At 55.4% G+C, this 21,460-nt stretch overlaps 1 protein-coding gene across 2 annotated transcripts in view; it reads right to left on the minus strand.

The window, feature by feature from the left end:
• Positions 1 to 494: 494 nt before the first annotated feature.
• Positions 495 to 21,460, minus strand: part of CORO2B (coronin 2B) — a 127,099-nt gene continuing 106,133 nt past the window's right edge. For both annotated transcript variants that reach the window (XM_040643058.1, XM_008708668.2), the window contains exons 4-12: positions 14,518 to 14,667; positions 13,715 to 13,879; positions 11,792 to 11,908; positions 11,560 to 11,664; positions 10,943 to 11,039; positions 7,296 to 7,408; positions 6,848 to 6,938; positions 6,505 to 6,644; positions 495 to 2,498 (exon numbers count right to left, since the gene is read on the minus strand). In XM_040643058.1, the coding sequence (XP_040498992.1) occupies positions 2,367 to 2,498; positions 6,505 to 6,644; positions 6,848 to 6,938; positions 7,296 to 7,408; positions 10,943 to 11,039; positions 11,560 to 11,664; positions 11,792 to 11,908; positions 13,715 to 13,879; positions 14,518 to 14,667 (1,110 nt within the window). In that variant the 3' untranslated portion in view covers positions 495 to 2,366. The remainder of the gene's footprint in view (positions 2,499 to 6,504; positions 6,645 to 6,847; positions 6,939 to 7,295; positions 7,409 to 10,942; positions 11,040 to 11,559; positions 11,665 to 11,791; positions 11,909 to 13,714; positions 13,880 to 14,517; positions 14,668 to 21,460) is intronic.

Genomic DNA, 21,460 nt, shown 5'->3' on the forward strand with positions numbered 1-21,460 from the left:
TAGAACACAGCATCTAGAGCGGCTGTGAAGATCAAGAGTCAAGTATAAGGAAACTACGAAGCGTCATTCAGCGTAAAGCACAGGCGTCCCCCAGACGCCAGCCCCGGGCTGGATACAGAGCAGATGCTTCCCGAATAACTGAAGAACAGTGCTTCTCAACTGGGGGCGATTTTCATATCCTAGGGGACATTGAGTGATACCTGGAAACATTTTTATTGGTCACAACTGAGTAGGGGTGGCTATGGCGTCTACTCGGCGGAGGCCAGGGATATTGCTGAACGGCTTACAGTGGTAGGACAGCCCTCACAGCAACGAATTATCTAGAATTGTCTGAACCAGTGGTGCTGGATCAGAAGCCCTGCTGTGGATGAACAAAAGTGTGAAATGATATCTATAGGTACAGACATGGTTTGTCGTTCCAGAAAGGCGAAAGCTGTGGCTGGGAAGTTGACCATCAAGATACCACTTGACCAAGAACGGCAGCCCCTGGGGTTAAATGAGAGGGTCATGCCCAGATTTGATAAGTTGAAAACATTTTATTTCAATTCTATCCTTGGGAGGCAGCATAAATAATCACAGAAGACCACAAAGGTCAATGGGGAAGAAAAAAAAAGGTCCAGAAGTGTGAGGAGATGAGAACGGACACTGTCTAGCTGCGGGGGGTGGAGGGCCCGGAGACCCTGCTTTAGCTGGCCCAGAGGGTGGAGGGTTCTTGGAGCAAAAGCCTGAGGGCTGGGGGCTTTCCCTGCCCAGGTGACCTGGAGGGGCTGAGGGAGCCCCGGCCTCGGTGGAGGGATGTACTGCAGGGTGGCCACGGGAAAAGCAGGGGTGGGGCACAATGCATCTAGTAGATCCTAGCTAATGAGAGAGGAGTGGACACCCATTTCTTGACCCCCAGGCCAGATCTCGCCCCCAAATTGTGACTTTTCTGACAGCAGTGTTTATAGACTCTGTGGGTAGTGGGACGTGGCGGGAGAAGATAAGGAAACAAAAATGTGTAGATGACCCAATGAACTACGGCGTCTCAAAGAGTCCTGTGACCTTGGGCCACTTCTGTGTCCTCATCTGCAAATGGAGAGAATGCTTCCCACCTCTTGGAGCGGAGGTGAGGCTTAAATGAGATCCTACGGGTCAAAGAACCGTGTAAACTTTAAAGTGCTATACGGACGTGAGGGGCTGTGGTCCTTCTACGAGCGTAAGGCTGAAAGTGGCTGAGACAGCAGTGGTGAGAGACGCGCGCGGAGCATCCCTCGAAGTGATCGGACCCCTGCTCTGCCGTCCCCAGGGCCGAGCTACACCCTTCTCAGCCTCGGCTTCCAGGAGGAAGGGGCCTCATCTGAGGGAGTCCTCTGGGGAGGGAGAGCAGAGGGTGGGGGCCGGGGCACCGAGTGGGAAGGGCCTCAACTGGGCAGTGTGACACATTGGCACTACTGGTGTTGGGCAGATGGTAGCAGTGGCTTCCAGTTCTCTTTCTCCACAGAGACTTGGGCACTGGGGAAGCCCCCATGGGATTGGCATCTTGATGCAGTGGGAAGGGCCCCGGCCCGGAGTCTGGACACGCTGGGTCCTGGTCCTGGGTCAACTGTTGACCTTCTGGGTGACTTAGTGAGTCACTTCCCCATTGCAACCCTCAGTTCCGTCCTTCGTAAAATGGGGACACTATTCCCTACCCTGCCTACCTCACAAATTAAACGGGAAAGGGGTGTTCCAAGAGCTTTGAAGAGAATCATGGGAAGGCAAGGGGTCATTATGGCCTTGGTGAGCAATCCTCTTAATTCCCTGAAGACAAGAGAGAGGGGGCAAGGGACAGAAAGGAGCTGGGCTGCTTGCAGCCCTTGTCAGGTGAGTCAGGCTTGCGGGGCTGCCAGGGAGGGGAGGGAGGTGCGGGGAGGGGAGGCCGAACACCCCAGGCCTGGAATCCAGCCCTTACGGTGCACTCGGCAGGGATGCTGTGAGCCCCGGCCAGGAGGGCCGAGATGTCCTGGCAGCCCCTTGGCAGGGGAATAGTTCAAGTTCTCCATCTCCTGGGGGCCTGGCTTGGCCCTCTGCCCCCTGGTCCATTGAGGGCACCCGGCAGGGAGTCTGTGGTCTCTGCCCCTCCGAGGGGTGGCTGAGGCTGCTGGGGTGGCAGGGAAAGGGCGGGTCTCCAGCCACATGTCTCCAGGAGAGGCTGGGGACTTTCTCAGCAGGAGGTCGAGAGGTCCAAGGTCAGCTTCCAGGCCTCGAGGTGGCAGGCGGGGTCCTCGGGCTGTCCCCAGCTCCAGGCCCGGCTCTGTGTCTGGGGGCGCCGGAGAAGGGGGAGTGAAGGGGCGCGTGGAAACCGCGGCGAGGTCGGAGGTCAGCTGAGAAGGCAGCCCCGCCGGGAGCTAACAGTTCTTGGGGCTGTTGAGCAAGTTTCTCAGCTCCAGCTGCAGCTGCCGAATGCGGATGTCCTTCTGGGCCAGCTCCTCTTTCAACCGCCGGATCTCATCCTGCTGCCGGAAGAACATTCGGAGGAGCTGGGGCGGCAAAGAGAGGGGCGGCGGGGCCGCGGGAGAAAGCAGGTGAGATGGGGTGTCACGCCCCGCTCCCCCCGCCCCGGCCTCCACCCCTTGTCCCCGGGCTTCCCCCTGACCCTCTTTAGTATCCCCAGAGGCTCTTGTGCCTGCAGCGTGCCCTTCTCCAGACCCAGCTCACGGGCTCCCACTTCCCCTGGGAGTCCAACACCGCCCCCCCTTCCCAAATATCTCCAGCTCACCCTTTTAGGGGTGCAGACAGAATACTCTTGTTTACCATTCTGAAGGGGAAACTTTCTACAATGTTTTGTATCCTTCTCTTCTCAGGGAAGCCGAGGATGCAGAATGGAAGCCAGCTTTTCTGCCACCAAGGGCCACACCGCACCCCGATTCGCTGGCTGGGGTGGACACGGGCAAGCAGAAGGGTGGGACAGCCCTTCCCTGAGACACGGCCCTGGATTCACCAGTCCCGCCCCTTCCACCAGAACACAGACGGACAGGTGCTGGCAAAACCACTGAGTCCCGCAAAGCAGCGGGCCACGTGAGGACCCCCCACCCTCGGCCGGAACGTTCCTGACACGCACTTGGGGGTGTCCTCCCACTCCCTGGTGTGAGCCGCACTGGATCGTGTATACTGTAGCGAGATGGGAGCGACTCTGAAGGAATGCTGCGGACAGAGACTTGTCGTTCCATGAAAACTGAGCTGCACGCGTTAGATAAAGCGGGTGGTAACCGAGTTGCTCCTGAGTTCCGGGTGGGCGGGCAGTATAAACATAAAGGCTCGGCAATAGTTGATATCTTACAGATGGTCCCGGAGTGGTGACCTGGCTGGATGGGTTTGTCAAAACTCACGGAGCTGGACACTACAAAGGACGGTTTTTACCACAGGGAAATTATACCTCAATAAATCTGTCTTAAGCAAGAAAAAAATGGGGGAGCACTCCGAAAAAACCCTCAGGCTTTGTTTTCTTGCTCTACCTCGAAGGAATCGAAACTGCCATTTGGAACGAAAGGATGATTTCTTTGTGAAAGACATAGATTCCCAAACAGGAAGCTCCTCAAAGAAAAGTCTTGGTCCTGCGTCAAAATAGGATTTACATATTTATTTATTTTACCGTGTTAGTCTATGTGCTGCCGAAGTGAGCACTGTTGACTTAATGCATTAAATGAAAATGAATGGTTTAGGGGCGCCTGGGTGGCACAGCGGTTAAGCCTCTGCCTTCGGCTCAGGGCGTGATCCCAGCGTTATGGGATCGAGCCCCACATCAGGCTCTTCTGCTATGAGCCTGCTTCTTCCTCTCCCACTCCCCCTGCTTGTGTTCCCTCTCTCGCTGGCTGTCTCTATCTCTGTCAAATAAATAAATAAAATCTTTAAAAAAAAAAAAAAAGAAAATGAATGGTTTAAAGAATGTCTCTATCATTTGTATGATTCTTTCTTTAACTGGCTTTTTTTTTTTAACCAACCGATCAGTCCTGGTTACATCTTTTTGAAGCGATGACGTGTTATTTGCCCTGCATTAAATGATTCCATACACGCCTGTGGCTTCCAAGTTCTCAAATTCCTTTGCATCAATTTTTGGTCAGCTTTTGTTTTTTGTTTTTTGTTTTTTGTTTAATATTTTATTTATTTATTTGACAGAGAGAGACAGCCAGCGAGAGAGGGAACACAAGCAGGGGGAGTGGGAGAGGAAGAAGCAGGCTCATAGCGGAGGAGCCTGATGTGGGGCTCGATCCCAGAACGCCGGGATCACGTCCTGAGCCGAAGGCAGACGCTTAACGACTGCGCCACCCAGGCGCCCCAGCTTTTGTTTAAAAAAAACAAACAGTTTTATCGAGGTGTAATTCACATACCCTAAGTTCCACTCCTTTGAAGTGTACGATGAACTGATTTTTAGTAAAATTCAGAGTTGTATTAAGTCTCCTCCCCTGGATCGAGCTACCGGTTTCTCTTCACACGTAGACCCACGTGTCCACCATTTACAGTCCATTTTTCTAATTGGTTGTTTCCCACTGGCTGCGATGGTTTAAATTGTGGGTAAACCCAGAGTCAAAAGGCTCTGGGCAGATTTCTTTGCAATAACAAAGAAGCACAAGCTTCAGTGCAGACAGACTGTGGGATCTGTGTTGCCTGCTCGGAGACCCTTGAAAATTTCCCTGTGGGTCCTCAGTTTCCCTGTTCATATAAACAAGCTTTAACGAAATGTTATTTGATTTCGCAACTGCCCAACCCCCCTGCCCCACATGGGCTCCAGAACTGAGCTCGGGCTCTTGGTAGGGCCCCCCGGGGCTATCCCAGCAACTCAGGTACCTGCTACCTTCTCAGGGTGCTTACAAAAATTTTTTTTTAATGGAAAATGCTGAATAGATACAAAAGTGGAAAGGTTAGCACTATGAACTTCCAAGTACTCACCAATCGGCCTCAAGAAAGAATATGCGGCCATTCTTGCTTTATCTCTACTCCTACCCGCTTCACCTGCTCCACTTCTTTCAGAAATTATTTTGAGGCAAATCTCATTTCTCACTTGATTCCATCCAATCCTAAACATCTGACCATCCCTCTATAATGGTGCTAAATATATTTTATAGCAATTATCAGTTTACCTTTCAAATTTCCCTATAAGACTGTGAGGTCTTGGAGGTCAGGAATAATCTTCTTTTTATAAATAATAGTGATATAGTAAGTTGGTGTGACAAGAGACCTTTCAGATGGCCCCGACATTACCCCACCCCTCAAGGGTGGACTGGACCTAGTAACTTGCTTCAGATGAATAGAAGATGGCAGAAGTGGTGGGCTGTCATTCCCAAGGTTAGGTTACAAAAAGACTGTGACTCCCCCATCTTGGACACCTTCTCTTGCTCACTCTGAGGGAAGCCAGTCGCCATGTTGTGAGCTGCCCTGCTGAGAGGTCCATACGGTTAGGGCCTGAGGGAGGCCTCTGGCTGATAGTCCATGGGGAACTGAGACCCTCAGTCCAACAACCCGTGAGGAAATGAGTCCTTCCAGCGGCCATGTGAGTGAACTTGGAAGCAGATCCTTCCCCGGCTGAGCCTTCAGATGTGGCTGCAGCCTAGCTGCCAATTTAACTACAAGGTCTCACGAGAGACCGTGAACCATGGTGTCCGTTCTGAGATACTATGAGATAATAAATATTTGTGGGTTTAAGTCACTAAGTTTTGGGGTGACGTCTTACATAGCAATAGATAACTAATACAGGGAGCCTCATTGAGCACTTCCTATGGGCCAGGACGAGTGCTAGACCCTTAGGAAATACCTTGTGTTATTCCTATGTGTTATCCCCCCACACACACACCGAACTTTACCATGAGAAAGACAGGAAACCTGCATGGGCACAGCCGGGCAATAGCAGAACCGGGACTCAGATGCGGGTGGCTCCATGCAGCCCATCTCTACTTGAGCTGCATCAAGCCAAGTCCTGGCACAGGGCAGGCACCTGTGGACCCTGGCTGAGCCGAACTCTGTCCCTGGCACCAGGGCCTGGTGGTACAGTCGAGAGGGGAGAGGACTTCGGGGGGCATGGATAAGCCCCAGCTATGGTTGCCCCTGAATGAGCTGCTCCCATTCTAAAGGGTGCAAAGTACCTTCATAAACACAGCCTCTTCCCCCCAAACAGGGAACTGTCAGACCCCATCCGGCCACAATGCCAGGGAGGAAGGCATGATGTAAGGCATGAGGCCAGCATTTCCTCTGTTGGTCAGCAATTTATAACTCCTGTAACAGCAAATGACAGCCCCGCTCTGAAATGAGACGCGGGACTGTGTGGGTTAGTGAGGGCTGGGGTGGGGTGGGGGCATCAATAGCGCTACCATATCCCAGCCTTTATTTATTGGGGTCAGAGGCAACGGAAGCCAATAGCAGGCTACTTACGGTATTTGTCACAGAAAGATAAATGCCCCAGATGGAGCCAGCTTAAAGGCCTGAAGCCCATAATTGAAATGTAAAGGTCTCGCTCTTCCAGGACCTGGAGAGGGAATAACTTATATTCCTTACCTCGTTCTCTGTCCTGGGCGGGACATTCTCTAATAAATCTATTCCATTGACCACAACGCTCTTCTTTTCTTTGATGGGAGCCTTAAATACCATTTTTGAGGACTTCTTATAGCCTTCCTTCAAAGACATCAGCACAGGATCTAAGAAAGGCAAGGGAAACGTTCATGCTGACAATTTGGTGGCGTGTCAAGGAACGATGTCTTTCATTCACACCATGCTTGACAGCTGGCCGAGCGTGGGGGGTGTAAAGAAGGACGCTACGCAAAGGGCAATGGGTGAACCAGAGTGAAGGCAAAAGCTGCCGTCTCGAAGCCTCTCCTGGGAAGCCCACCCCCTGCAGTACCTCGGTTGATGCCCCCCAGCCATTCATCGGGGGTCAGAGCTGGCTCCGTGCCCGGCGTCATGGGGTAAATATCTTCCTGGTAGGAATCCGACTGCAGTGGGGGGAGCAGAAGGGGGACAGATGGGGGCCGCTGAAAGAACCCCTGCTTTTCAGCAGCCCCTCCTTGCAGACCTCTCACCAGGCTCCGGCTGTCCTGCCTCCAAGCCTCAGCCCTCGGGCGTCTCCCGATTGGAATCCCCACCCAGCATTTGTCAGCAAGCCAGACTGTCCCCACCCTGGAACCGCCCTGATCTTACCCCCCCCCACCCCCCGCCACCACCCAAATTGGGCCCGGAGTCCCCAGTCCACAGGACCTTCTTCTTCTGGGTTCCTCAGGTGTCAGTCTGTGGCGAGCCAGCTAGGATTCAATGTGGGGGGTCCCTTTGGAGCCCAGCGCAGCCCCACTCACCCTCCGGGGCACAATCATGGAGATGGGCTCGATGAGGCCCTTGAGAGTCACCAGCTTATAGAAGCGGAACACCTCGCACGCTGACACGTCCAGCCCATGCTTCGGCATGACCCCTGCGGACAGGCACACGCAGCTCCGTGGGTCCGGGCTGCCCCCGTCAGCGCCCCTCCTCCCTGAGCACTTAGGAGGCAAGGATCTATGCACAGGGCAGCAGGTGCTCTGGGGGCTTCTCGAGCCAGGCTCTGTGTCTGGGTGGTACCATCTCAGATCAGGCCCTCGGGCCAGACCTGGCTCACCAAGTGCCCGCTTTAGAACGGGGGCCTTTTGTAACTGGGAGGAGCTATTGAAATATTCGAGTCTATTCCATTCTTTTGACAGATGAGACTCCTGCCGGTCTAGGGAAAGGGGTTTGCTGCAGGTCACAGAGGATGGCTGGGGCTGGGCCACTGAGCCTGTCACCTTCTAAAATACACTAGCTTCCCTCAGCCTCTGTGTTTGGTTCTCAGAGAGAGCGGAGGAGAGAGAAACCTTTCTCCATGAGCCCTCCAGCCTGAGAGTGCTGTCCCGTCGTACATCTGGGGCCGACAAGGGCGTGTGTGTGTGCGTGCGTGCGTGTCCTACTATCCACGTGTGTGCACTGGCCACCGTGTTCCTAACAGCGGTGTCTGCTATATACCGACTGAGGAATCTGAACGGTGTGGGGTTTGGAACGCAAGCTTTGGGGTCAGACGCACCTGGTTCTGAGTCTTGACTCTGCCCCTCCCTCTGGCTGGGCGACCCGGGGCAAATCTCTGCATCTCTGAGCTTCAGGTTCCCTGGCTGGTTAGAGGCGGACAGCAGGACCCTTCCTGAGATGGTCAGGGGACTGAGCGAGAAGATGCTCATTGACTGCCTGGCCTCATCGTGAGCACAGATAACGTTAGTTTCTTTTTCCCTGATGTGAAACTGAGTTAAGGTCCCAGCTCTCCTTGACCAGAATGGAAAGCTGCTCTTAGAGATAAAGGAATTCTGGGAGCTGGAAGGAAGTACTGTAAAGGTACCCAAGTGGAATTTAGAGCCAGCAGTCCTGGCTTTGAATTCTGGCTCTGCCATTTAGGGTCTATGCGACCTGCCTAGGGTGAGTTGCTTAGCCTCTCTGAGCCTACGACAAGTGCTTGGCTCATGGCAGACGCTCCACAGTGGCCACAGGCGAGGGGGAGAGGAGAAACAGTTCTCCCTGCTTCCTCCCTCCTCCTCCCTCTTCCTCAAGTCCTGCTGACCCTACTTCCTAAAGGGATTCATTACCCCATCTTCCTGCCCCCCTCACCAGCTACCATCCTTTCTTGGCTAGAAGGCCACAGTGGCCTCCAAATTGGTCTCTCTGCCTCCCTCCTGTCCTTTCCAAATCCATTCTCCCTACAGAAGCCAGAGCAACCTTAGACTAACATCTCAGATCGCATCACGCTGTCCCATCTCCCACCTGTCTGCCGAAGACAAAGAAAACCCTCCAGTGAGTTCCCAGTAAAACCCAAACTCCTTCCCCTGTGTAACGGTTCACTGTACGTGTCCGTGGGCTCTGGAAAGAAGGTCACCCTCCCCAGGGTGGATGGGTATCATCTAAACCGCGGAGGGTCTGAACAGAGCAAAAGGGAGAGGAAGGAGGAAGTCACTCCTTTTCTTCCTGCCTCCCTGTCGGAACTGGGACCGCTCATGTCGTCTTCTCCTGCCCTTAGACTGGGATTCGCACCATCAACTCCCTTGGTTCTCGGGTCTTTAGACTTGGACTGAATGACACCGTCAGCTTTCCTGGGTCTCCAGGAAGCCAGCAGATCATGGGACTTTTTCTTAAGATTTTATTATTTATTTGCGAGAGAGAGGGCATGAACAGGGGGAGGGGCAGAGGGAGAAGGAGAAGCACACTCCCCGCTGAGCAGGGAGCCCAACACGGGGTTGGATCCCAGGACCCTGAGATCATGACCTGAGCCAAAGGCAGACGTTTAACCAACTGAGCCACCCAGGTGCCCCAGTCATGGGACTTCTCATCCTCCGTAGTTGTGTGAGCCAGTTCCTCATAAATCCATATATATATATATATATATATATATGGATTTCTAATATATATATATATATGTATATATATTTCTCCCCCCTGTTTCTCTGGAGACTCCTTCAAGAATACATCCTTCTAATCCATCCCATGGCGTCTGGCCCCTGCCCTCAGCTCCAGATTCACGTCCCAACCCTCTCCCCATCTTCTGCTACATTACAGAGCCTATACTTAGTCATACTGATTTCCGTTCTGTTTCTAGAACCTGCCAGGCTCATTCTTGCCAAGGGACTTTGCACCAACTTCTCTTTCTGCTGGCCCTACTCTTCCCCCTTCCTGCCTTTCAGATGTTGGCTTAAAAGGTCACCTCCGCAGCGAGGCCTTCCCTGACTACCTGGTCCCAAATAGGCCCTAGTTGCTCTCTGTTCTTATATGAATCTCTGCCTAGAATTTATGACCATCCAGGATTTTCCTCCCTTATTTGTTTATTATCTGTCTCCCTTTAATGGAATGTGAGTTCCACGAGAGTAAGGCTGGGTTCTGTATTTTGTACCACTGCATCTAGGGGCTGCTCCCCAGTGTTTGTTGAATGACTATGTGAAAGAGCAGGAGGAACCAGGTGTTCTGCCAAGTGCTCTATCTAAACTTTATAATAGCCCTACCTGAAGGTAGGTTTGATTTTCCCTATTTCACAGATGGAGAAACTGAGCCTCAGAAGGGTGAGGTATACAGTTGAGTCTGAATGTAAACCTAGGTCTGACTCTAAAGTCCAGGCTGCTTTTTATTCTGCTCAATGAAGAGGTAGGTGACAGTGAAGAGGAGGAGAAGATAGAGTCGGGGAAGGCTGACGTCAAAGGAATGGTCACTGGGACTTCAGGCATATCTCTGGGCCGCCATCTTGCTGTCAGTCCCTGAGGTGGGCTCTCGGGCCCTTCCAGCACTGGCGACCTGGAAGCCGGCTCTCAGGCCCTATCCGTAACACCAGACGCCCAGGGAACAAGCCAGATTCAGGCTCCAAGATAAGGAGGGAACGGAGCCCCGGAAGAAACTTCTTCCAACTGGGCGATTCCGACCCCAAACAGGGAATTGCTGAATGACGCGTGCTGTCAGTGTTAGCTGACAGGAATGAACATTTTGCTGTAAGGCTTTAGTGGTGGAATGTGGGGTGTTAAGAACATCTCACCCCTGCCCTGACTCGTGACGCTCCGTCAATCCTGGGCCCTCTGTAGGATTTGCCTAAACACCGGGGAGCCTGGGGGTGCAGGGATGCGGACCCCCTGGAACTTTCTCCTGTCCTCTCAGGCAAGAACAGAGCTGTTCCCAGACCCGGGAGGCCTGGCTTCCCAAAGGCTTCAGGAAAGGGTCTGGGCCTAGACCTTAGACCAGGGTGTCAGGCCCCGTGGACTAGCAGTCCGTCAGGTGGGCGCTGACGGGCTGGCTGAAGAGGGCAGGCTGACCTGAGGGCCAGCAGCTGTGGGTCCTCTTCTGATGGCCCAGGAGCTGTGGGCTTCTGAGTCTGCTAGTTCATTTCAAGGCACGGGTGACCCGTGAGCCAAACCACCGGTCTCTCGTTCCGCAGCATCACAGCCAAGGTAGCCTCTGGAGCCCCCCCCCCCCTTACCTAGGCCTTTCTGCGGGGCTGGGGAGCGGAACTCCATGAGGTAACTCAGGAAGGGCTTCTCAGTGCTGATCTCGTAGTACCGGATGTTTCCATCTCCCTGGGGGCAGGGAGAGAGGGAGGGAGGTGAGCAAAGTGGGGGGTGGTCCCGGGGGTCTGCTAAAGGAAGCCTCTGCTGTGCCTCAGGGGTGGTCAAAAGGCCAGGGAGACCTGGGCTCTAGACCCAGGGCCGGCTGCCCCAGGGCACTGAGGGGGGTGGTGGGGTGGGGACGCCGTGTGTGTAGACAGCGCTTCTGATACACGAGGCCATATTTGCCAAAGAGCACCTGGCAGGTGCCTCAAATGTCACCATGAGTCACTGTCCTCTACACTTCTGGCTCTGATCCTTATTCCGGTGCAAACCCCAGGGCACCTCTGATGTCACTGACACTTCAGTGGGAATGAATGGCAGACCCGTGGGCGGGTTCTGGTGGAGGAGAGTGAGAGCCCGAGGGGATGAGCAGGGAAGCCCAGAGAGGTTGGCCTGGCTCTTCTTAGGGGGCAGGGCAGGAGCAGGGACCCAATGGGGCGGGTTCTCCCACAGGCTGCCCCAGCGCCTCCCGCCCCTCATCGTCCACTACCTTTCCAGCCAGGTAGAGCATGTGGGTGTCAGCATCGTAGAAGGGGAACAGGAGGCCTGACAGCCCATCAATTTCCTCCTCGATCAGGGGCATGGACAGGTCCTCCTGGGGGGATGGAGACCGGTATCAACCTATGTCCCGGCAAGATGGCCCCTTACCGCCTTCCCTGACCCCGGCAGAGCCCCCAGAGTGACCACCCTTCCATGTCAGCAGCGGCCTCCCTGTGGCTGACCTGGTCCCAGAGGGCAATTTGTCTCGTGTTCCACCTGGAGACCCCTGTCGTGAGAAGCCGTTTCATGTTTCCCAGGAACACGACCCGGTTCACTCGGTGGTTTTTGCAGTTTGCCTCCTGGCGGGGACAGAGAGAGCTGGTGAGCCAGGGCCCTGGACACTAGGGAACTGTGGTGGGCTGAATGGGGCCCCCAAAAGCTAGGTCCAGGCCTCCCTCGGTGGCGCCTGTGAGATGGGGTCCTTCACTGCCTTGGATTATCTAAGGGGGCCCTAGAGGTCATCACGAGCATCCTTGGAAGAGGTAAGAAAAAGGGAGGCGCTGCAGACACACAGAGGAGGTGACGTGACTCCGGAGGCCGAGAGCGGAGTGATGCGGCCAACAAGCTGGAGGAGGTGAGGGAGGGTTCTCTCCCGGAGTCTCAGGGGGAGCGCAGCCTTGACTTTGGACTTCTGGCCTCGGCAACTGCGAGAGAAGCACTTCGCTGCTGTGGGGATTCCTTCCAGCCGCCAGAGGAGGCCACCGTAGGTGCTGTGGAGCTAAGGGGCCCTGGGGCGGGGAAACTAGGCCTTTCTGCCGTGTCCCAGGCGGTGGGGGTGGGGATGGGGAAGGGGGAGCTGAAGTCAGCTGTGCCAGGGGCTCTCAGCGAGGCATCTCTCCCAGGTGTCACAACAGCACCTACTGGAAGGCATCTCCGAGGTCAAGGATGAGGCTCAGGAGCTCAGGGGACCCCCGGGTCACTGCTCCACCTACTGGCTTCACCAGGACTCCTTCTAACCGGGCCAGCTCTCCGCCTCCTCCCCGCCTCTTGGTTCGTGACCCTTCCTTTTCCTCCTAACCCACGACAGTCCTTTGCCGGGATGAGTCAGCATCAGGTCTGAAACCAGAGGCTGGCGGAGCAGCGCAGAGACCCGGGCTGGTGTCCTTTCTGGTCCTGCCCGACGAGGGTAGCCCCCAGGAGCCCCACCTCTCCGGCCCGGGTCGTGTCTGTGGAGCCTGGGTTCTCTGTTCAGCAGCGGCTCTGGGGGCCGCTGGCTGGGCTGGGATTCCAGCTCCGCCTGTCTAAGCTTCCATCTCGAACCCTCCCCAAGCCTCGGTTCCCGTGCGAAGCAGGGAGAGTAGCCGTGCCCACGTTAGCAGGCTGTCAGGAGGGATCAGCGAGTCAGGCCGCGGAGCCACATAGTGAGCTCGGAGTCGGGGCTGCTGGACCCTGATGATGCTAGTCGCTCTGAGGGTCGTTACCCGTGGTGGTAGTAGATGACTTTCTGCTCTTGCAATTTCGGGCTCTTCCAGGATAAACGGCACCAGGTCAAGCATCAGTCCTTTCTTGCGTAGGAGGCAAACCTCCCATTTCATCCACGTTTTCCGTCCCACCTGGCCTGTGACTGGCACGCGGTAGGTGCTCGGGAAGTGTTCCTCTCTGACTCCCAAACGGCATCTAGCCCTTCCTTACAGTCAAGGCCCAGGAGACTCAAAGACCAAGCTGGAGCTGAATTCACCGTCAACCTCCCCGCGAGGAGCCGTCCCCGGGGCTGGTGCCCTGAGCCATGTCCCTCAGGCTCGTCCCATGCAGGTGGCCGGGCACGAGTCCAGAGCCCCCTTTTCTGGGCCCATATTGGGCAACACCCCGGGATTTGTGCGCTGAAGGGGGTCACCCGTTCTGCCCCCCGAGCAGGCCGGAAGAATCCCACCTGGGGAGAGGGGTACAGTGGGGATGAGAAAGGGTCCTGAGGTCCTTCCCCACGCAGATAAGGCAGGGGCTCTGTGAGCTGAGAAGAACCCAGAACCCAGAGGCTGGCTCTCGGAGGTGCAGGGCAGGTGCGTGGGAGAAGGGGAGCTGGCACAACCGTTTCCTCTAGGCCCGACTGAGAGCCACGCCCCAGATCCCGACACCTTCCCTTCCCCTCAAAGACTGTGGGGCTTCACCTGTAGGACACGGCCGGAGCGGGGCTCGATCACGCGAAGCTTCTTGTCCTTGCACGTGGTGGTGAGCAGGCTGCCGTCCGTGTTGAAGGACATGCAGAGGATCACATCCGAGTGGCAGTCTATCATCTTCACCGGCTCTCCCACGTCCAGGTTCCAGATGAGGACCTGCCAGGGGAGGGTGGGGAGGGTGGGCCCTGCGGCTGAGCCCCGAGCTGTCTGTCCCCCGTCTGCACCCGATGGCCCTGGGAGAGACGCCCCATGCGGGGTCGGGCTGTGCTGGGAGGCAGGCCGGGGCGTGAAACTCTGTATCAAAGGCTGACACTCCCTGTCGCACAAATCCACGGCTGTCCCTCGGCAGAGCCCAGCCCCAGCGTGGGCTCGGTTTTTGCTACGAGCCAGAAGGACTCGTGTTCCCGGCCAGGGTCCCGTGGCCGGCACACCTCTTGGGAGGGCATGCCCTTCTCTTCCCTCCAGCAACTTTGGTTGCTCCTTTTTCCCATCAAGAGGGCAGCAGCCACTTCTAGATTTAAGAAGTGGCTCGGAAGAGGGTGTGGGAAGGAGTGGGCCTTCTCTTCTAATCCATAGGGGCCAGAAAAGCTGGAGAGATGGCCTCTGTGGACCCCAGCAATGATGGGCCCACCGGCGATGCCCAGCCCTGAGTAGCGAATGAATGAATGAATGAATGAACAGACAGATGGGACAATGTTGGTCAACAAGCTCAGGAGAGTAACAGTACTCCTTACAGGTGGCCCCTAAAGAGAGCACCTCTCCCCCCCACCCCCGGCTGCTGCCGGGCCGCTCACCTTGTAGTCATAGCCGGCGCTGAACAGGATGTTGTTGGTGGTGGGGTGCCACTCGACCAGCCCCACACGCCGGCTGTGCCCGTGCAGCTCCAGGAGAGCCTCGGTCATGTTCCGCTTCAAGCCCCCCTCGGGGATCTCCCAGATCCGCACCTGCAGAGGGGGATGGAGGGCTAAGGCTGGGTGGGCAAGGGCCAGGGGAAGCCCGGGCCGGCCCTCTCCCTCAGACTCCAGGTTTCCCCCGATCTGCGCAGGGGGGCACCCCCGGCCAGTCCGGTGGGCAGAGCCTGACTGAGGGTCTGGGCGAGGCTCCTGGGTGCAACTTCACACAGCAAGCAGCTTTCGGAGACGGCTGTATTTAAGAGCCTATCTCTGCCTCCCTTTCCACGCCCTTCTAAGAGCTCTGATCTCAGCCTGGGCAGCTCTGTTAGTACCACATGGCCCGCTGCTCCTCACCAAGGTGGACAGGAGAGCAGAGGAAAACCCATCTGGGAGGCTGGGAGGCCCAGAGTCTCTTCTGAGAGGTGAGGCTCCAAGGGGCAGAGACTGAGCAGATGTTTGGAGCCTACACGGGAGGACGGGCAGAGCCTGGGTGCGCTGCGATTTGCAGTCTTGTGGACGCTGGTAAAGAAGCAGAAAGAGGGGCGCCGGGCTGGCTCAGTTGGTTAAGCGTCCGCCTTCGGCTCAGGTCATGATCTCCGGGTCCTGGGATGGAGCCCCAAGTTGGGTTCTCTGCTCAGTAGGGAGTCTGCTTTTCCCTCGGCCTCTCCCCTCTGCTTGTGCTCTCTCTTTCTCTCTCTCAAATGAAGAAATAAAATCTTAAAAAAAAAAAAAGCAGCAGAAAGGGATGAGGGGCCGAGAGGAGGAGGGGACACATGAGGGAGCAGAGAGCAGAGAGCACGTGGCCCCAGAGAGAGGAAGTGCGCAGTCTCTCTGCCCTCTTTGAGCACCGTCGTGATTCCTGACATCAGCCCCGCTGCGCTTCATTTCTCGGGCCACACACGCTCTGTCTCGTTGCAATGGTTTCATCCACAAATGGGAGGAAAAACCCTTTGCCTTGCCTTGCCTCCTGGTGGAATAAAATGAGGTGCCGGTTGCCCAGGTTTGTAAACTGTAAAGTGCTCGAAAGACCGAAGGAATTCTAAGCCCTGTTAAAATCGTTGTCATCATGAGCGCTGTTGATTATGCTCTGACTAGAAAGGGAAGAGCACGTGTCACTGCAACTTAGGGCACCTTTGAAGCAAAGCTTTTGAAAAGCTGAACTCCACCCTTGCCAGTAAGGAGAAAAACTGGAAAAACAGCTTTGAGATACCATTTATAATCTTCGAACTGGGAGGTGGGGTGGGGGAGAGCCAGTGTTGGCACGATTATATCCTGGGACTGGTAGATGTAATTGGTGTTGGTAGTATTATAAATGAGAGTGAGTCTTCTGGAAGCAATCTGGCAATCTTTATAGCAGGAACCATAAAGATATTTATGTCGTATTCCTTGATCTGGTAATTTCACTCTGAAAATCCGATATAAGCAAAAGTCTCTGCGTATGAAGGTGTTCACCGCAACGCGGAAAATTTAGCAACTTTCCAAGTGACCAACGGTAGGGGAACAATTTAATATGTTATGTTATTCTGCAATATTAGCTATTCGAGGATAATTCTGAAGCCTGTGAATAAACATGGAACTCCAAAGGCAGTCCTTGGGACAGGGGGGAAGGCTGGGACCTGGGGGGTGCCCCCAAGGAGATTCCCATGGTGATTTCCCTTCTTGTTGTGTCCCCCGAAAGACCCAGCTCCACACATGTAGACGCGGAGGCTTCAGGGTAAGAGAGGCAAGATCAAGCAAAGGTTTGGGCTTACCCTTTAGTGTACTAGTCTCAGTTTAAAGAACATGCCCAAGGGACACCTGAGTGGCTCAGTCGGTTAAGCATCTGCCTTTGGCTCAGGTCATGATCCCAGGGTCCTGGGATCGAGGCCCGTATCAGGCTCTCTGATCAGTCGGGAGCCTGCATCTTCCTCTCTCTCTGCCTGCACTCTGCCTCCCTCTCTGTCAAATGAATAAATAAAATCTTAAAAATAATTTTAAAAACATGCTGGAGAAAAAGGTTATAATTAGGGGACAGTTTAAAATATTTTTCTGACATTGCCATCCCCTGTGGTTGGTCCAGCTCTCCAGAAAAGCCCTGCATGATGGCAGGGGCTGGGGGAACGAGGCGACACAGAAGGGACCCAGCAGGGCCCGTGGTTTTTCCTCAGTGGGCCCTGCATAGGGCATTCAGAGATGAGGTCTGATCCGAAGTGGAGGAGAGGGTGGAGCAGGGGCCCATGTAGACGACTGCATGGTCACCAATAAGACACAGTCCTCTTGTCCCCCGTGCACTAGAGGAAGGTGACCGTTGAAGAGAGGAGACCAATGCTTGGGTTGGACACGCACCATGAGCACGCACGCCCGCGTGCACACACCTCCCCCACGCCCCCCACTTCTTTCTCTTCTACCCCGCAGGGAGGCTGTTAGATATGTTCTTCTGTAACTTATTTTTTTTTTAAGATTTTATTTATTTATTTGACAGAGAGAGAGACAGCCAGTGAGAGAGGGAACACAAGCAAGGGCAGTGTGAGAGGGAGAAGCAGGGTTCCCACCAAGCAGGGAGCCCAATGCGGGGCTCGATCCCAGGACCCTGGGATCACACCCTGAGCCGAAGGCAGACGCTTAACGACTGAGCCACCCAGGCGCCCCTCCGCAACTTGCTTTTCTGCTGTAACAGGTAGCGAGCATCTTCCCACCCCGGTGCACACGGATTTCCCTTGTCTTAGTGAGCGGCCGGAGGGACATGTGTTGTGTGACTGTGCCGGGATGGGTTGTATCAGTCTCTATTTACAGACATCTGGGCTCTGCCCGCTTTTGTCCCTCTTACGAGTCACTCTGTGCGGAGCAGCCCAGGAATACAAGTTTGGGTGCGAATAGTCCTGTAGGGCACTTGCCTCCAAGGGGCTTCATTTTTTAATAGTTACTGTAAAACTGTCCCCAAAAGCTGTCCCAGTTTTCGCCACCAGAGTCTGAGAGTGCTTCTTTACCTATGTCTCCAACGATACCTTCAGAAATAGGCCTCTGCCCACCCAACAGGTCGAAAATGCCATCTCACTGGCTTTGCATTTCTGTGATTCCTAGAGATACTCGGCATCATTTTCTGTGTCCATTGTTGGCACTTGAGGAGGACGCTCTAGAAGCTTCCAGACTCTAAGGGATGAGATTTCGAGGGTCAGAGTGACAGGCAGGTGTGGAAGCGCTTGGGGGCCAAGGACGCCTCCTACTGCAGCTTGAGGACAGCTGACAAGTACGGACGCACACGAACACTGAGACATCAGTGCAGAAGCGTTGACTGAGGCAGGAGAGCGGCCTCCGGACTTGGAGAAAGATCTCCGAAACAGAGAGGAGAGCCATGGTCATTCCACACACGCCTCTGTGAGCCAGACTCCTGCTAGCTGTGGGGATCACGCTGAGCTCGCCCCGTGCCTGCTCATAAGCAGGACGCAGTGGGGCAGAGAAGAGCCGAGAACCCATGGACACAGAGCTGGAGGGGCCTTGAATCCAGTCTTTGGCTGGGGGACGGTCAAGGGTGGGAGGTTCTGGGACCATCAGGGCTGGAAGACAGCAGGTTGGCCCGTTTGAAAAGAGAGGCTGGGGATGTGGGGAGGGGGAAGGAGACAGAGAAGTGAGCAGCGTGCATGGGTTCGGGCACAGTGGGTGGGAAAAGGCAGGTGGGTCCGCCCGACCGGTGTGGAGCAGGCTGGCAGGTAGCAGAGGCCAGAAGCCGTGTGTGTCACACCCGGTCGCCGAGGCCCGAGAAAGCTGTTTGGGTGAGTCTCAGGAAAAACCCTTCCCCCCCAACCCCCAGCAGCCTAATTCCTGAGCACCCAGGGAAAGCCTGGTGACCACTCCAGGGCTCAGGCTCCTTGTCGAGATGACGAACAGAGACATGTGCGCCGTTTAGAGGCATGGGGCTTAAACGAAACTGGGCTTCGTGTCTTTGTGAGTCTGAGGCTTTCTAGGGTTCCTACCTAGGAACCCAGGGGCTAAGCCAAGGGGATGGGGGGCGGGGGGGCTGTGTCTGTGCCCAGGTTCAGCCTCTGGCCGGGATCCAAGTCCCAGGGAGTCGAGGCCTGTAGTGGGAGACCCAGAGAGTAGTTTTCACCAAGAACTGTTGGATGTAGGAACGGTTCCAGGCCGGCCTGGGGGGACCCGATGAAAAATGTCCTGCAGAGAAGGAAAGAGGATAACCTCATTTGATCCCGGCCACTTCCCTCCCAGTGTTCTCATCTGCACATTGAGGCAATACTAGTTAATCTCCCGAAGGTCTCAGCTTTGACATCATTGAGTATGTCCCTGGGGAGGGGGGAGAGACTGGCTTTGCTCCATCTACTGCTACAGCAAATAGTTGGCCATAGGAGCTCAGAGGAGGAGCTGGAGTTCACAGTGGGCCTAAGTAGCTGGAAAAAGGAATATCAATGCCTCGGTATTCAAGGGATTTGTTTGAAGCAAAGAGAGGATGGGTGTGGGAGGAGCACTGTGGATCTGCTCGGAGGAGGCTGCTTCCACAGGAAACCTGATAGGGCCAGACAAACCGGACTTCTGGAAGGAAGGGGTGGAGAACTGTGGCAAAACGCTCTCTCTAGCAAGCCAGCTGTGCCCTTTCTTAGGTCCCTGGGTCAGAGCCCTGTTTAAGTCAGTCACATTCAATCCAACAAAATCTGCTCAGTGTCTGCCTGGGTCCCACATACTAGACGCGGGCAGCTCACAGGTTCGTGGGGGAGACAGCAGACCGCGCAGACAAAGCCACGGCAAGACGGCTGATGAGGACGGTTAATAAAACTACAAAACCACGTGCCTGGGGAGGGAGCAGCGGGCCAACAACCTGAGAGCTCTGCAGTCTGACAAGCTCTGTTCAAATCGAGGTCCTGACCTTACTTGGCTGCCCGGTGCCTTCTGTCTCCCCTGGATTGAATCTCACACCTTGGAGAGGCCATGCTTTGTCCTGCTTATCTATCCCCAAAAAGAGAGCAGCTCCCCAGTGCCGGGTATCTAGACATCACCCTTCTGGGGGCACCGACAACCTGCCAGGCCGTCCTGCTGGATGGTGGACTCCTCCATACAGGGGTGCGATCTTTTTTTTTTTTCTTAAGGTTTTATTTATTTGACAGAGAGAGAGAGGCAGCAAGAGAGGGAACACACACAGGGGGAGTGGGAGAGGAAGAAGCAGGCTCATAGCAGAGGAGCCTGATGCGGGGCTCAATCCCAGAACGCCGGGATCACACCCTGAGCCGAAGGCAGATGCTTAACGACTGAGCCACCCAGGCGCCCCCAGGGGTACGATCTTCTAAGTCACCACCTTTGCCTTCAGTGCAAGGAACAGTGTCTAGCACATCCCTTTGGAATGCATAAGCCAATGGAAGAATCCTAGAAGCCCAGAAACCGTGCATCAGCAGCAGGCTCAGGAATGAGTCAGCCCCCGACTTGCAGAGAGCAGAGCAGCCCTGACTCTGGCCGGTGCTGAGCTGGGTAGATGGGGAATCAGGGCTGTACTCCTGGTTTGGAAGGGGTGGGGGATTTCTCTCTTGGATTTTGAGGGTCACCGTGCAGCTTTGTCTTTTTTTTGGAAACCAGTGACAGAAGGCCTACCTGGGGGCTCCAAGAGCAAAGAATGAGACGCAGTGGAAAGAGTCCCGGGTCTCTGACTGCCCAGGATCCGTAGAGTTCTTAGTAGACAAGAAACACGAAACACTGGATACTCGTTTGGCTCTGATGCTGAGTCCAATATGATCTCCGTTTCACAGGAGGGCAACTTGTGCCCAGAGAGGTAAAGAAACTGGTTCAAGGTCATGGGCCTGGGAAGTGGCAGAAACCTATAGGCCTGCGGACTCCTGAGCCCGGCTGCTTGATGACAGAGCCACACTGCCACTTGCTCTGCAGTGCCAGGCCCATGGGCGGGGCCTCCATCAGGCCGTTGACCTCTCTTGGGGGCCACTGTCCTTTCCATCTCTGAAAGGGGCACGGTGCTCCCTTCTAGCTCCAAGAGGTGTCAGTTCTCTAGCTCGTGTGCATGCGTGTGTGTGTGTGTGTGTGTAAGAGAAGGGCAGGGTGGTGGGTGGCTTCTGGTTGCTCCCCGCAGGGCTGACATCTTGCCTCATCCCACTCCCAGCTCCTGGGGGAGGGGCATCCTCTCTGGGAGGCGGGGGTGGGGTGGGAGGGCAGCCTTTGGATAAAGGAGCAGAGGAAAGCTGCCCAGCTCAGCCCACCAGGGAGAGGGGCCTGCCTCCCTCTCCCCTCTGGGACCACTCTTTCTCTCTCCTTGAGATGTCAGAAACCTCTCCCTTTCTCTGCAGCTGCTGGCCCTCTGGGAAGGCTAGGAGCACGAGGCTGGAAGCCCACAGAGCCCTTCCCTGCCGCCTGCCAGCCACCCTCCCTAGCTGCCGCAGAAGCTATAAAAAGCACAGCCGTTTAACAATAGGTGACATCACCCAGCGGCGGAAAGAACTGGATTCTGCCAGATGCCAGGGAGAGTTATGGCCCCTACCTCTCCCGCAGGACATGAGCCCATTGGGAAAGGGCCTGGGTATGTGCCACCGGAACCCTGGAGGGATGGGGTCAGACTCCCAAGGCTCTCCTCGCACTCTGGGGGAGGGGCAGGGCATGGGGCATGGATTTCCCTGGAGGGGTTTTCAGGGATGGGGACTATGGCAAAGGAGCTGGGGAGCAGGGAGGGCTTGCTGGCTGCCTTCAGTGTCCAAGCAGAGGGCAGTGGAGGGGTGGGGGTGGGCCGGGACCTGGAGACCTGGGCCAGACCGGCTCCAACAGCTACCGTCTAGCTCCCAGCCCCCATGAGGAGCACGGTGCCTGGCGCTTAGGTCTGCGGACTGGCCTCCCCAACCTGGTTCCGGATGTCGTGTCTGCTGTG

This window comes from Ursus maritimus, unplaced genomic scaffold (genome assembly GCF_017311325.1).
Source record: "Ursus maritimus isolate PB19 unplaced genomic scaffold, ASM1731132v1 scaffold_27, whole genome shotgun sequence".
NCBI classification, from domain to species: Eukaryota; Metazoa; Chordata; class Mammalia; order Carnivora; family Ursidae; genus Ursus; species Ursus maritimus.